The sequence below is a fragment of the Heteronotia binoei genome, chromosome 2 (genome assembly GCF_032191835.1).
Source record: "Heteronotia binoei isolate CCM8104 ecotype False Entrance Well chromosome 2, APGP_CSIRO_Hbin_v1, whole genome shotgun sequence".
Taxonomy (NCBI): Eukaryota; Metazoa; Chordata; class Lepidosauria; order Squamata; family Gekkonidae; genus Heteronotia; species Heteronotia binoei.
In genome coordinates, this window is record NC_083224.1 from 145,387,286 (window position 1) to 145,400,947 (window position 13,662).

General features: G+C 51.9%; 1 protein-coding gene across 1 annotated transcript; it reads right to left on the reverse strand.

Annotated features, from left to right (window-relative positions):
* Window positions 1-461: 461 nt before the first annotated feature.
* Window positions 462-5,634, reverse strand: BARHL2 (BarH like homeobox 2). Its single transcript, XM_060233342.1, has 3 exons — window positions 4,995-5,634; window positions 3,055-3,280; window positions 462-793 (listed from the first exon to the last, which is right to left on the reverse strand). Exons 1-3 carry the CDS (start codon window positions 5,602-5,604, stop codon window positions 481-483), a joined length of 1,149 nt encoding a protein of 382 aa, XP_060089325.1. The 5' UTR covers window positions 5,605-5,634; the 3' UTR covers window positions 462-480.
* Window positions 5,635-13,662: the final 8,028 nt, after the last annotated feature.

Genomic DNA, 13,662 nt, shown 5'->3' on the forward strand with positions numbered 1-13,662 from the left:
ACTCCAGCCTGTTCAAAATGTACATTATTTATATCTATATATATATTTATATTATATATATATATATATATATTTATAGAACACGGAGCATGCCGCTTTTCAGTAAGAAAAAAGGTCATGAGAATTCAGTGCAAACTTCTCCGTTCCCCTCGCAGCCCGGCCCAGCCCAGCCCCCTCTTGGTCTTCTGAGATCTGGGGTGGGGGAGGGGGCGTCTTCTCTCTCTCTCTCTCTCCTTTGTGTCCCTCCAGAGTCTTTGCCGTGTCTGGCGGGGTCTCTCCTCCCCCCACCCCCGCCAGTGGGTCTGAAGGCGAACTTCACTTACTGCTTCCCGAGTCTCTGCGCTCTAAGCGGCCCGGCTCTTGGGGCTGCCCGAAGAAGCTCCAGACGTGTCTTCCCGCCCGGGCCCCCCACTCCCCCCCCGGGCTCCTTCTGGGGTTTGGAGGGCGGGGGCCGTGGGAGGGGGCGGGGGGGCCTTTCTTTCACCGCGGGTGCGGGGTCCCGGGGATGGGGTTGGCCAGGGGGTTGAGGGCGGGCTGCCCGCCGGGGCCCAGGCCGTGGATGAGCACGCGGGGGACGAGGGGGCGCTGGAGCTGGGGGTGAGGCGCGGGCGGAGTCCGGTACATGCTGCTGTACATGGCGGCGGCGGCCGCGGCGGCCGTGGTGCTGTCCATGCTGCCCAGCAAGCTGGGGTGGTAGAAATAGGGCGACGGGAACATCCTCTGCAGAGCCGAATAATTCCCGGCTTCGGCCAGCAGCTCCAGCCCCACGGCCGTTTGCCGCTTCCACTTGGTCCTGCAAGAAAGGGAGCAGAGGAGAGCCGCTAGGCAAGGAACGCAAAAAGCCGCGGGGGGGGGGGAGGTCAGAAAGGGAAAACCCCCCGCAAAAAAAATGACCCTTTTCTCCGAGGAGCAGAATCGAAGGACCGCTTGGACTTGACCTCAGCCGGCACTCGTCTCGTTGCATTACGAAAAACCCAACTCTCTCCAAGGGTTAGGCGAACTCTCAAAGCAGAATCCAGATTCGGCTTGTAGGGCAGCAGGGCACAAGGAAAGGGATGCACAATTATGAATAGCCCGCCGTCTCTTGGAAACAGAACCTATGATCTATTCCCTTCCACAGGCACCAGGTTTAACATAGATCTGCCTTCCTAACCATCTCCTAGGGTAGAGGGCAGGCGAGAACTCTGTGGGGGGAGGAATCTACATAGGAAGAATCCCAGTTGAACGGTACAACTGCAATATCAGCCATGCGGTGCGTTTACACTATTCTAAAGAAGGCTTTTCGCAACTGGATTCTTGCTATTTTTAAACAGTAAAAATCCAATTTCGAAATGCATTCTTTAGTGCAGTGTGAACGCACCTGGTCTCGCTTGCCTTCTCCTTCTCTTCTCCCCCCCCTTCCCCTCTCCAACTGTTTAGGCCGGTACATTTGAAAAAATATTATTCACGACTTTAACAATGAGGAGTCTAATATCCCGTCTAATATCCCGACAACCCAGCTAAGGGGAACAGCGTAAGAAGCCCCTTCTCTCTTTACAAGCTTCATAACTATTTCCCTTCCGAGCAAATCTCCCCCCCACACACTTTCTCGGCTAAAAAAAGCGTATTATTTACACCTCAGCTAAGCGGTGCTGGCGGGGAGAGGTCAGGCTGGGTGTTTACTCTGTCCTCCCACCCAAATGAAACTGCAATCGAAGGGATTCTGCGTTCTAGAAGCAGAATCCACAATTCTACAGGCAGAATTTAGAACGCTGGGCCACTTATTCTATCATTCTAAAATTTAAGCACGAAAAACAGGGAAACCTGGGGGGGGGGATCAAAGAATGGAAACAATTTCAGCAGACCCAGATTCCCCCTCCCTTTATTTATTTGTTCTTTTTACCAGTGCAGTTATAAATAATCTAAGTAGGCTGTCCTCTGTTTAACAAGCAAACGATTCTAGGGTGCCAGCCAGGGTCGATGTGGCGCCCCATTCCCCGTTTCCATTCCTTTGGGACCCCGTTCCTCTTTGGAGGGCCTCCCCCCGCCCAGAGCGAGCTGGTGGATCCATGCACACACTGGCACATCCCCGCACACACAGCTCCGCGATTGCGGCCCAATTAATAAACATGGCGCTCCTGTTTAGATTGGCGACAAATGACGCTAATGTTTTCCGACAGAATTAGGGTGGTTGCAACCGTATGTAATGAGACAGAAAATTATGGCAAAGATGACAACTGGACGCGGTTTCCCAACCCCCGTCGCCGCCGTCGTCTGCGATAAACTAGCAGTCGCCCCCTGCTTCCCGCTCTCGCGGCGCCTTTGTTGCTGTTGACTTTTTTGTGGCTTAAAAATATACAAACGGTGACGCCGGATTCCCCTCCCCCCCTCCCCAGTCAACACGCTTGGCGAACTGCAATCGCCAGGAAAGAAGGGCCGGGTGAGCCTCCCCTTCAAAAGCAGGCCGGGATGAGGTGAGGGAAGGTCGGGGCAGGAGGGGGGGGGCTGCAAATCTGGGGCCGAGGGGGTCGGAGCCTCGCAGGTCACCCGGAGGTGGATCCGACCCCAAGGAGCCGCCTGCCTTACTCCTTCGCCCACTTGGGCCTTCCCAGTCAGCCCTTGCTCTGAGAAAGCTCCCCCCCCCCACCCCCTCTTCTTCTCCAGCCACTGCCGAGGGGGCAGAATTCATCCGGTCCTACCTACCGGTGAAGGTGATTTCATTTACAAGGTGGAAGAGAGGTCTGGGGCCGGCCAGGGAATAAGAGGAGGCCTGGAGTAGGGGCTGGGGGACGGAGACCTCGGTCCCTGCGGGCTTCACTTTCTGCAGTCTCGGGCTCCGGTTCACCAGATCCCCCTCCCAGGCTCAGCGAAGCGCAGTGCCTGAAAGACTCAGCGCGCCCTCGGTCAGAGCCCTGGCGAGCTTGGGGCTGCTAGTTCGCATCCTGGCTGGGCTTCCGCTCCCCCCACCCCCCACCCGCCAATATTTTCCTGCAGACCCATTGAACGAGGAGCTGGGGGGACTGTGGAGGAGACCCGAAAGCATCCCCCACCTCGCCCCGGGCTGGCCTCCCCTACCTCCGGTTTTGGTACCAGGTTTTGACCTGGGTGTCGGTCAGGTTGAGGGCGGCCGCCAAGTCCATGCGGTCTTGCACGCTCAGGTACTTCTGCCGCTCGAAGCTCCGCTCCAGCTGGTTGAGCTGATGGTCCGAGAAGGCCGTCCGCGCTTTGCGGGGCTTCTTCGCTCTCACCGGGGGACTATCCCGGCTACTGGTAATTTCACGATCGCCTTCTTCTTTTGTCCCTACGAGCAAGTCAAAAGCTCAGGTTTAGAGGTCAGGAAGGGAGGGAAACCACGAAGGCAGGAGACTGGGGCGGCTAATGCAAGACACAACATGTGCAAGAGCCTTGAAACCTAAAGTGGGAAGCGGCTGCATTCGACCGACTGCTCAACGGGGCGCTTAAAATTGGCTGTGCCCCCCCCCCCCATAAACCGGCAGTCCACAACTGTTCAAATTATTTGAAAAATCCCCCCCTTTTTTTATTAGGCTGTGAAATGTATATGCCGTCTTGGTGCGCTGTGGCCATTTCTGTAACCCAAATATCCTTCTTTCTGGAGGAGGAAATTTCCCCCCAGGTCCTTTCCCTTTTCCACGTGCATCAGGAATCCAAGTTTCGCATACAGATTTGCCAGGGCTGGGTCACAGAGGTGTCAGTTTGGACCCAATTCGGCCAAGGCTCACAGGTGACAGCGCGCTTTCGAGATTCGATTAGTCCATTTGGGGGGGGGTTAGGTTTCTTTGTTTTTCTTTTTTGTGCCGAAATGTTAGGAAATCGATATGTCAATCCATCTGTGTTTGTACTGCCCCCCCCCTCCACACACACACACACACACTTGGGCTCCCTCGCTCTGTCTCTCTCTCTCTCTCTCTGCGCTCCTTGATCTTCCCGGCAGGAAGAACAATAATCTCTCTAATTGACCCACTGGGGAGGTTGGTGCACCAAGTAACCAACCAAAAAAAATCGCTAGACGAGGCTGTACATCTGTTTTTGGACACTCTTATGCTAATGCCAAAATGACAAAATGAAGAGCCTACTGGAGCGCCCTTCTATGAGCCACTGCAAAATATCTGAAGGCTGCAAAATTAGCAAAATGCGTGGGCTCTTACCTCCGCTTTTCAAAGGCGCCTTCACCCATTAGAAGAACTCACTTGTCATTGGGTCTTTTTAATATATATATATATAATTTAAAAACCATCCATAGAATATCACCGGCGCACACTCGTAAAAAGTGTACTTTTATTGCAACCACCACAAGACACATTTTAAAATTCTCTAATCCCGTGAAACAGTTTCAAAGGGCTTCGATTTTGAAGAAAGAAATGGAACCGCTGATCTAAACAGCCAGATTAAAACAAAAAACCTTCGCTTTCTTTTAACTCTCCCCGTAACCTTGTCTTATTAATTAAGTGCCGCTAAACCCCTGCCAGCGGCGTTTAGAAAACACGCAGACATGTGGCATTTTAAAAGAGGCATTTGCATTTCCCGATATTAAATACAGGCTGCGGCCGGCCTTTTGTTGCTGTTGAAGAGCACCCCTTCCTACTCCTTTTCTTAGACCAACAACTACTTTTTTAAGGAAGAAGAAACAGCAGCACAAAATTCGCTCCGGGCAAATGCATTCCAGATTATTTATTATTATTTATTTTTAAGGCAGAGTTTGGGGGGCATTTCGCATTCTGCCTTTCTCTTTGGGCTTGTCTCGCTTTATCTGTGTTCTTCGCAACCCTCTTGTCCCAAACCCCAGGCAAGCCAAGTTGACCAGCGCAATCTGGACGGTGGTCGTGGCTGGGCTGGGGGTTCCTTAGCGCGGAAGGCGAGGGCGCGATTGGCTCGGGGGGGGGGGGGGTTGGCGACATAACAATGGCCCGTTGGAAGCCAGTTCTCCCCCCTCCTGCCCGCGCGCAGCAGCGCTCCCCTCCCGCGCCCGCGCCAGTGGCCGCCGCCCGGCTACTCACCGTGGCATTTGAGTTCGTGCTGGGAGTCGTCGCGCTTGTCGAGTTTGGCTTTGGCGTCCTCCTGCTCGAGCTTGGGCCGGAAGCTTTCGTTGGCGGCGTTGCTCTCGGCCTTGGGGGTGTGATGCGGGGAAGCCACGCTGGTGCTGTAGGGGGCACAGGCCGCCAGCGGTTTGCTGTCTCCCAAAATGTCCTTAATGAGGAAAGAAGAGGTGGAAGTCCGGGGGGCAGAGCCGCCCGAGCCCAACGCCTGCTGCGGCGGCGGCGGCTGCTGTTGCTGCTGGGGCGAGGGCTGCAAACTTGGCGGCGGCTGCGGCGGGTGATGGAGGTGGAGATGCTGCGGCGGGAGCGCGTCTGGCGCCAGATGCTGCGGAGGCGGCTGCTCGGGGTGCTCCGCGGTGACCGAGATGGGCGAGGAAGGCGCCGTGCCCACCGTGTCGATTTCCGAGCAGGGCGACGGGGTGGCCTGGGTGCGAAAGTCCGCCGCCGTCGCCGCGGTCCGGGCCTCGCCATGGGCCGCCCGAAAGTCTCCGTTCATGATGCCCGGGCTGCCGGACCTGGGGTTAGACAAAATCGTGTCTATTCCAAAACTGGAGCCACTAGATCCTTCCATGGTGGCGGTTCAAAGCAGCGCCTTCATCCCCCACGGCCCCGGCTTCGGACACGGTACTGGCGCTGGGGGAGGGGTGGGGAGGGAAGGGAAGGGAAGGGAAGGAAGGGCGGCCTAGAAGTTGGGGGCGAAACGCCGGTTTCCAAACCGACCAGACGAAGGGCGGATTGGACTGAGCCCCGCCAGGCGGTGGTATCTTAGAGGGAAATGGCTAAAGGGGGAGCGGGAGGCGGTAAAGGGCGACGGGAGGCGGGCAGAGCCAGGGCAGGAACAGCCGGGAGAAAATGGACACGTCCAAATGCAGGAGAAGCAGTGGGGGGGGGGGCAGGCGCACGTGCTGCTGGGCGTCTTGTTCAGGGGGCGCTCGGGGAGCGTGGCCGCCCCTGGCCGGGAGGGCTAGGCTGCATGGCCCGGCGCTGGCTCTGGGAAGCACCAGGTGCACGGGCAGGCGAGGCTGCTGCTGCTGCTGCGGGGCTGGCGCTGCTGCCTGAAGATGGTCCCCCGATCGCAAGCCCGGCTGGCTGGCTGTGCCTCTCTCTCTCGCCCAGGAGTTATTGAACTTTCTTGGAAAGTTGAGGCGTGGTGCCGAAGGAGGAGGAGACGCCGAGCCGCGGCCACTGCCTGCCTCTTCCTCGCGCCAGCCGGCTCCTCTCGGGCTCCCAGGCTCCGCCCGTGACGTCACGGCCATTGCCAGCCGCCCGCTCCCCTCCGTTATAAGCCCTCTTTCGGGTCCGGGTCTCTCGCTCTCTTTTCGGGCCACCGTGGAGGGAAAGCCCCCCCATTGGTGGACACAAGAGCCGAACCCGACGCTCGGCAGTTGGCAGCCAATAGGAGAGGAGGAAGACTAGAGAAGGTGCGGGGCGGGAGGACCTTGTCAATTTCAGAACTGGGGGTTGTTCTTTTTAAGAACCTTCAGGATTTCTCCCTCTCGCCTTCAATCGTATATCAGAATAAAAATTGTGAACCCTTAGCACCACCGGCACGTCAGTAAAGAGAAACAGGTAGGTTTTTTTTTAAGTGGAGAAAGAAAGAAAGAAAGAAAGAAAGAAAGAAAGAAAGAAAGAAAGAAAGAAAGAAAGAAAGAAAGAAAGAAAGACTTTCCTTTTAGGAGGTGAGAGAGAACAGTTGCATTTATAGATATTTTACAATCCCAGTAAGATTGCAGGTGTCCCAGATATTTAAATGAAAAGAATACACTATAAAAGGGAAACAAGTTTCCAGACAAGAAACCCACTCATTCTCCGAGGATCGCGCACAGTCCTCCTTTCCTTGTATTGGCTTTGGCCAGGGAGGATTGTCTGTGCACCCGCACCACATTCTTGGATAGCAGAAACCGATCTGCCTGTATTGGCTGGGAAAAGGTGTGTGAGGCTGACATTTCGGATCGCCGCTGAAGTGGTACAGCGGATGGTTTCTGCCCAACTCTCCAGGGGCAGGAAAGGGAAACAAACGGATATCTCCAGTTAAAGCCTAAACGCCTGTTAATCTGGAATGGGACCTAACTGGTGCAGGGAGGGCAAACGCTGCGGCGTGGGGGGGGGGGCTCCAGCTCCTGGAGCTGGCCTCCATCGGCCTGTGGGGTCCACTACCCACCCCACTCGCTCTCTCCCCTGGTTCCGGCGCCTCCCGAATAGAATCGGAGCAGTTGTTACGGTCCGCTTGGGAGTACATGGGGAGGGGGGCCGAGGAGATAAGCGCGGGGGCTGTTTGGAGGGTATCAACTTGTGTTAATTTCTCTCCGACGACACGACTCCAACCTGTCTCTTGTTGAATGTCAGAGTAATGGGAAGTGCCAGTGACAAGAGGACGTATTACTCCTGATTAAGTGCCGTGTCAACCTAATTAGCAAAGTAATTATAAGGTGCTAATGAATGATTCAAAGTTCGGCAAGTTGTGTTTTACTCCGAATTGCCGTTTTAAGGACCCACCATGACTCTAGGTAAACCTACAGCTGGGGCAAGGAAGAGACCCCCCCCCCTCACACACACACACACACACACACACACCAGAAATCCAAAGCGCTGGGGTCTTTTTTAGAAGGAAGCAAAATGGGATTACATAATGGATGGACATTTTTAAAAAAGAAGAAGAGTAGGGAATGCATTCATGAAATATTCTTCCCTCTTCTCGAAAGAAGGGGAATGTTCTATACGGGGAGGGTTCTGAGAGCGGGGGAGGCAGTCCTGGCCTCTGGATCTTTCAGGGGTGGCTTTGAGAAGGGAGAGCAGAAGAGGCGCGGGAGAGTGCTGGAGAGGAGAAGAGATGGATGAGCTTCCAAGGGCAGCAGGCCAGTTGCCAGCAGGGCTCTATTCCGTCCCGAGTGAGTAGCCCACGAGTGCGACCCACCCACCCCCCACCCCCAAGAAGGGGAAGCAGATACCTGAGCCAGGTCTCCTCTTCTCTCGCATGCGTCGGGACTGGTTTCTGCGAGGGCTGGCTGGGTTCCTTCCTGGTGCCAAGGAAAGATGCTTGGAGCGACTTTTAACAGCTAGCTGAAAGCCCCCTCCGTCTGTTTTGGGTGTCCCTATTGCTTCGAGCCCCCCCCCCGCGCCGCGCTCCCCCCAACCACAATCTCCTATCACAGGCCACGTTGAGACTCGCTTGTAGTTGTTGATGGATCGCTGGGCAAGGCAGAAGGCAGCCCGGAAGGTCGGCCTGGAGGTTCCCTTTGGTGATATTTTCCTTACCCAAGGAAAACCCTGCGTCAGACTAAGGAGATCGGTATTCAAAACGCGCCGGAGGAAAGGTGATGGGGAAGGAGAGGAGGGCGAGAGAGAGTCAGTTTTCGGTCTGTAATAACAGGGAATATCGTGTGTGTGTGGGGGGGGGGGGGATTTCAACTGCTGACCTGAATGCCGCTTAGATCACACTCATCCAGCGCGCCCAAACCTCCCTTGCAATAAGCCTGGCACAATCGGGTTACCTTCGCAAAGATCAGCATCGGGTATCGGCCTCCTTCTTGCCAAGCAAGCCCAGTTCGTTTCAGAGGAACTCAGACCCCTGGGATCCCGGCAGCCCTTTGACATCCACGGACCAGGCCACAAAGGACATGGACATGGACGGGGGGGAAGCGGCCGTGCGCTGTTTTCGAGGGCTTGCAGCAGCCTCCACTAGAAAACTCCGAAAGAGGAACAACACGGTCTCGCTCCTTGATCGATTTCTTCCAGATTTCCTCTCTAAATAATTCAGATTCTTTCGGGTTGGTTGTGGAAGAGGACGGGGGGGGGGGCTTGGGATGTGCCCCCCAGCGTAGTTTCTGTGTTCTGTGGTTAGAAAGACTGTTCAGTGTCTTTTCCTCCTCTGGCAAAGGGAGAAGCCCTCTTGTCTCCCGCAGCAGGGAAGAACACCGAGTAATAAGGGAAGGAGATGCTGCTGCTAATAGAGATGTGCGGTCTCGTGGCTGGTCTCTAGCCCACGAGGTATGGAGGAGATCACTGTTACCTGCTCGGTATATATCCCTGCAGTTTCCGGCAGAGTCTGGCGCCGGGCAGCTGGGAAGCAAGATATTGGGCTGCTGTGAAGGGTACTGATTTTCCAGGAAGAAAAGCTAAAATCTGAAGGCCCTTCTGTTCTCTTGTGGGGTAACTGAGGAAAGTTCATGGGTCTGAATTATGTACGCGGCAGTGGGGAAGTCCACGTTTCTTTGCCGATTAGATTTTAAAGACGGGTCCTTTCCCTGAGGAACCTAAACCGCCCAATGAAACAACGGCAGATGGGGGGGGGGGTTGGGAGGGTGATTTGGGACAAACGTGGAAGATGAATTTATTCCTTCTAGGCGGGATTCACACGGACCATCCAAAAATCTGCCTTTTAACAACTTAAAGTGATTGTGCGCTGAGTTTTGGGAAATCAAGCGCCGTGGAAGAACTCTTTCAAACTCTTTCATATCAGGACGTCTTGCCTATGATTTCCTACACAGATGATTGACGGGCTCCTTCTTTTTGCTCCTTCGGTTTAAAATATGGTTTTAATGTATGTCTTCTGGTCTTTAAATATATATATATATTTAAATTATTTCTCTCTCTCTTTTTCTCTTAGGAGAGTTCCTTGGACAGCTGGTCCGGTTCGACATCACAAAAGAAGTGTGACCACTAAAGCAACAACTGTGGCTGGAAAACAATTGAACTTCCCTCTCTTCCCACACACAAACACACATACAGGTTAACTGTAGCTGGAAAATATGAAAAACATTATAATTAAACATTTATTTCGTGTGTGTGCTTGTTTAAGGCAACTGACTTTCTTTTTCAGTTGGTGAAAACCCCTACATCTCTCTAAAAGAGGGTTTGCGGTTTTAGAATCTGCGAGCATTTAAATAGATTTCTATGGCGGACTTCTAGCTAGCCTGCTACCGCCATTGAGTCACCATAGCGAAACCACAAGTCCGATTTTCTGTCCCGTCAAAGTGTTATTTTTCACGTATTTTCCCCCGTGCTTAGCTTTTATTCTAAAATAATAATTCACAGATGGTCCTCCTTGCAAGTAACAGACAATAGTTAAAAATTAAGGGGATTTCTAATCCGGGGGACTGGAAATTTCAGATAGTGACCGAACGAGTATGTTTAGAAGTTTTGGAAATCACTGTATCCCAACCGTTCATATAAAGTTGCAATGACCTGTTTTTCCACTAGGCGGCAACAAGAACGATCTCTATTGTCTCCACAAAGATCTTAGTTACACTTAAGTCGCTGTTACACAGAGCTATAGAAGAGGTACTTCTGATTTTCTCATGCTAATCGTTGGCATCGTGCTAGCGAGGAGATTCCAATGTGGTATTATTTCTTTTTCAGAAATTGTCAATCGCTGTGGTTTTTGGAGGCGAAATTCCCAAGGGAGAGAGGCAGAGGAACACCTCCTAATTAACCGGAAAGTCTAAGGACACAGTCCAGCGGGAAATTCTTGTGAGCAAGCTCCATTGAAACGAACGCTTTTGCGTTCCCCCAGTTCATTTCACTGAATCTTGACCAAGAGAAATCCCAGGCGGATTGTGTCCAAAGGCCGAAAGACTAATTGACTTTAATGTAAGTTTTACAATTACAATAAATACATCTTAATTATTCTGACAAACTGATCACAATAAGTTTTTTACAAATACCTAGTTCAATCGAAGTGATTGTATTCTTAAAGGAACCTATTATACTGGACAGGCTTCTGCACTAGGGATCTGGGGCTTACTGTCAGTGAGACGCAGCGTCATTCTCTTTGATGTGCAGAAAGGATTTTTCTCCTAGTTTGAACCGCGAGTGAGAGAGCAGGTGAGCGCCCATCCAGTGGAAGGAGGGTCTGGTACTGGTGACTGGTTTGAATCCTTCGCAAGTTCGCAATTTCCCAGAGTTAGTGACTGAGCGCCCGCCTCCTGTGGCGCATTGTGATCTGGTTTGTGTAGTTTGAGGGAGAGGGAGTGGGTGGTTTCAGTGTGATGGATAGTTTTTCGCTCCCCCTTCCAGTTATTCTAAAGACACATCTCTCCTCCGAAAGCACCACGGACACTTTATTAACTGTAAGCTAACTAATAACCCTATTATCTATTAATTGCGAATGCGAGTGAACAAATTTTTTTTAAAAAAGTTTCCCCTTGTGTTTCAAACTTGTTGAACTGTCCGGATCGTTACTTAGCTTGGACTCTCTGATTTTTTCTTAACAATAAAAATAATCGATCCTTAAGGGGAAAACAAATGTACAAGACTGAACACAAATGCTTAGGGGTTCCCGGTTTTAAACTGCAGCTCAAGCTGTCTGAAGTCGGTTTTGCAGGGAGTGCTATAGTTAGAAGCTAGACAGGGGCTGCAGATCTCCTACCTAAGAAGAATACAAGCAGACAGGTTATGTCTCCTATCTTCTCTGATATTTAAAACGCTTTTCAGCTTTCTCTTTGTTCCCATGTGGCAGATTTAGGAAAAAAGCAAACTTTCCTCTCTCTTTCCCCCTTCGTTGTTTATAAATCCCATACTATATCTTCTTGGGCATTAGGCGCTTTATAGTAGGTATCCCATTGCCGACTGTGTATAGGGTTTCCCTTAGCTCCGGATATCAACAGTGTTTGATATATGTTTAATTCCCGTTTTTTTCCCCTTAACTTTCCTCTTTTAAAAAATGAAAAGAAATAGCCAAGCTCCACCTCGGTGGTGCCAAAGAGACCGCCTCTTACCAACTTTCCTATTTTATTTCCCTCCACACAGAATAAGCTTCTGTTGTTTTCCAAGGTCCCTCTTAAAAGAATGTAGGGTGGGAGGCACTACACAAGCTAAGATCTTAGCTCGCAATCCTATACACCCGAATTGTAGAACTTCCGTCTGAATCAAGTGGGTGCGTTAAGGCGGGAGTCGTGTCAATTTCAAGTGTCAGTGCCTACACCTGGGCTTAAGTAGAACTTTCCAAGGCAGATATGTCAATTTCAATCTGACCTTTGAGAAAGGGCATTAGGGCGGTCTGTTTTCGCTGGCCTTGAGAAGAGCAGAGTGAAATTGACATGTTGCCCTCAGAGGCGGGACAGAGGAACTAAATAGGAAGCTTCTGGATTCTAGCACTTATTTTGGGAAGAATTTCCCTGGATTTTCATCCAAAAAAATAAAAGTGGATTCACATGTTTGTCTAAAACTATAAACTTTCACCGGAACTTTAACTTCAGTGACGAATCCCGCCCCCCCTAATGTTTTGCTGAAACTCCCCTTTTCAGACTGGATGATTGGCTCGAAGGCTTGGGGGAGGAGGAACGATGGAAATCAAAGTTATCAGTAGTGATTCCACTCAAAAATAAAGGAAGGGGTGGAGGGGAGAAAAGAGGAGGGAGGACTCGTCCCTTAACGTTAATTAACAAGCAACTAATTAAAACGGCACTCTGAGCGCTAATCAATCGCTTTATTAAGCCGGGAGTAGTAACTGGAACAAATTGAATGCTACCAGTTAAAGTATCATGCTATCGAGCTGCGAGGGATCGATGGAGGGATGAGGAATGGAAGGATTGAGCCAATCGATCCTCGGCCGATTGGTGCTGACCTGGGTCAGCCGGCGGCGCAGAGGCGGGCGGGATCTCTTCCCCAATCCCTTCGCCCCACCTTACTCCGAGAGAGCGAGACGTCTGCCCAACTTGCAAACCAGAATCTCGAACTAAGGTAGAGTCTTCCAATAGTAGCTACGTCAGAAAAGGGGAGGGCTGGGCACTGCTTCCAACGAGATCAGGACTCGGAAGGACAAATAATCCGACGCTAAACCATTGGGGAAGTTCCTGATCGACCGCACTAAAGCAGGGATTTGTCATTGATTTTAAATGGCACCGTGCAGAAGCGCTATCCTGATCCTTGGGAATCAAAATAAAGAAGGAAACCGACGGAATCAAAAATCCACCGTCAAATAGATTAGTTCTCATCCATGTTGCTGCCGGGATTTAGTGAAGACAGAAAGGTCCCCCACATCCACCCCTCCAAAGCGTAGCGGTTCCTCTCTGGTTTTCCTTTGGTTCTCCTAACGGAACAGAAGATCCACTGGAAAGGAGTGGGAGGAGCTACGGGCAGAAGTGAAGGAGAACTTTTCCGAAGTGTTCTGGCTGGAATAATTTTTTTTGGGGGGGGGGGGTCAGGGTCACGTTTATTTTGCTTTGCAGAGGTGCAGGTGGTCCGACCCTGGGCATGTTTGATACAGAAATGCCCTAACCAGTTTAGTGGGAGTTTTTTCCGAGGTAAGAGCGTGCGGCGCTTTGGTCTCCTATGGAGCCACCTTCAAGCGCTTTAAAACCATAGAGAGGCCTACCCGGTCCATAGGGCTGCCTTCCTTAAAGGCCCAGACTGTGTAGACTGGAGCCATAGTGGTCTATCCCAGCATTGCGTCCCTGTGCAGAAAACGTCCCAGGAGAGGGCTACGGCTAGACAAGTGGGAAGGGATGCTGATGAAGGCGAGAGGGAGAGGAAGAGATTGGATTGGATTTATACCCCACCCTTCGCTAGCCAAAGGAAGCCTCCGAGCAGCTTACAAATTTCCTTTCCCTTCTCCTCCCCACAACAGACACCATGTGAGGTGGGTGGGGCTGAAGGGGCTCTTCCAGAACTGCTCTTGAGCAGAACAGCC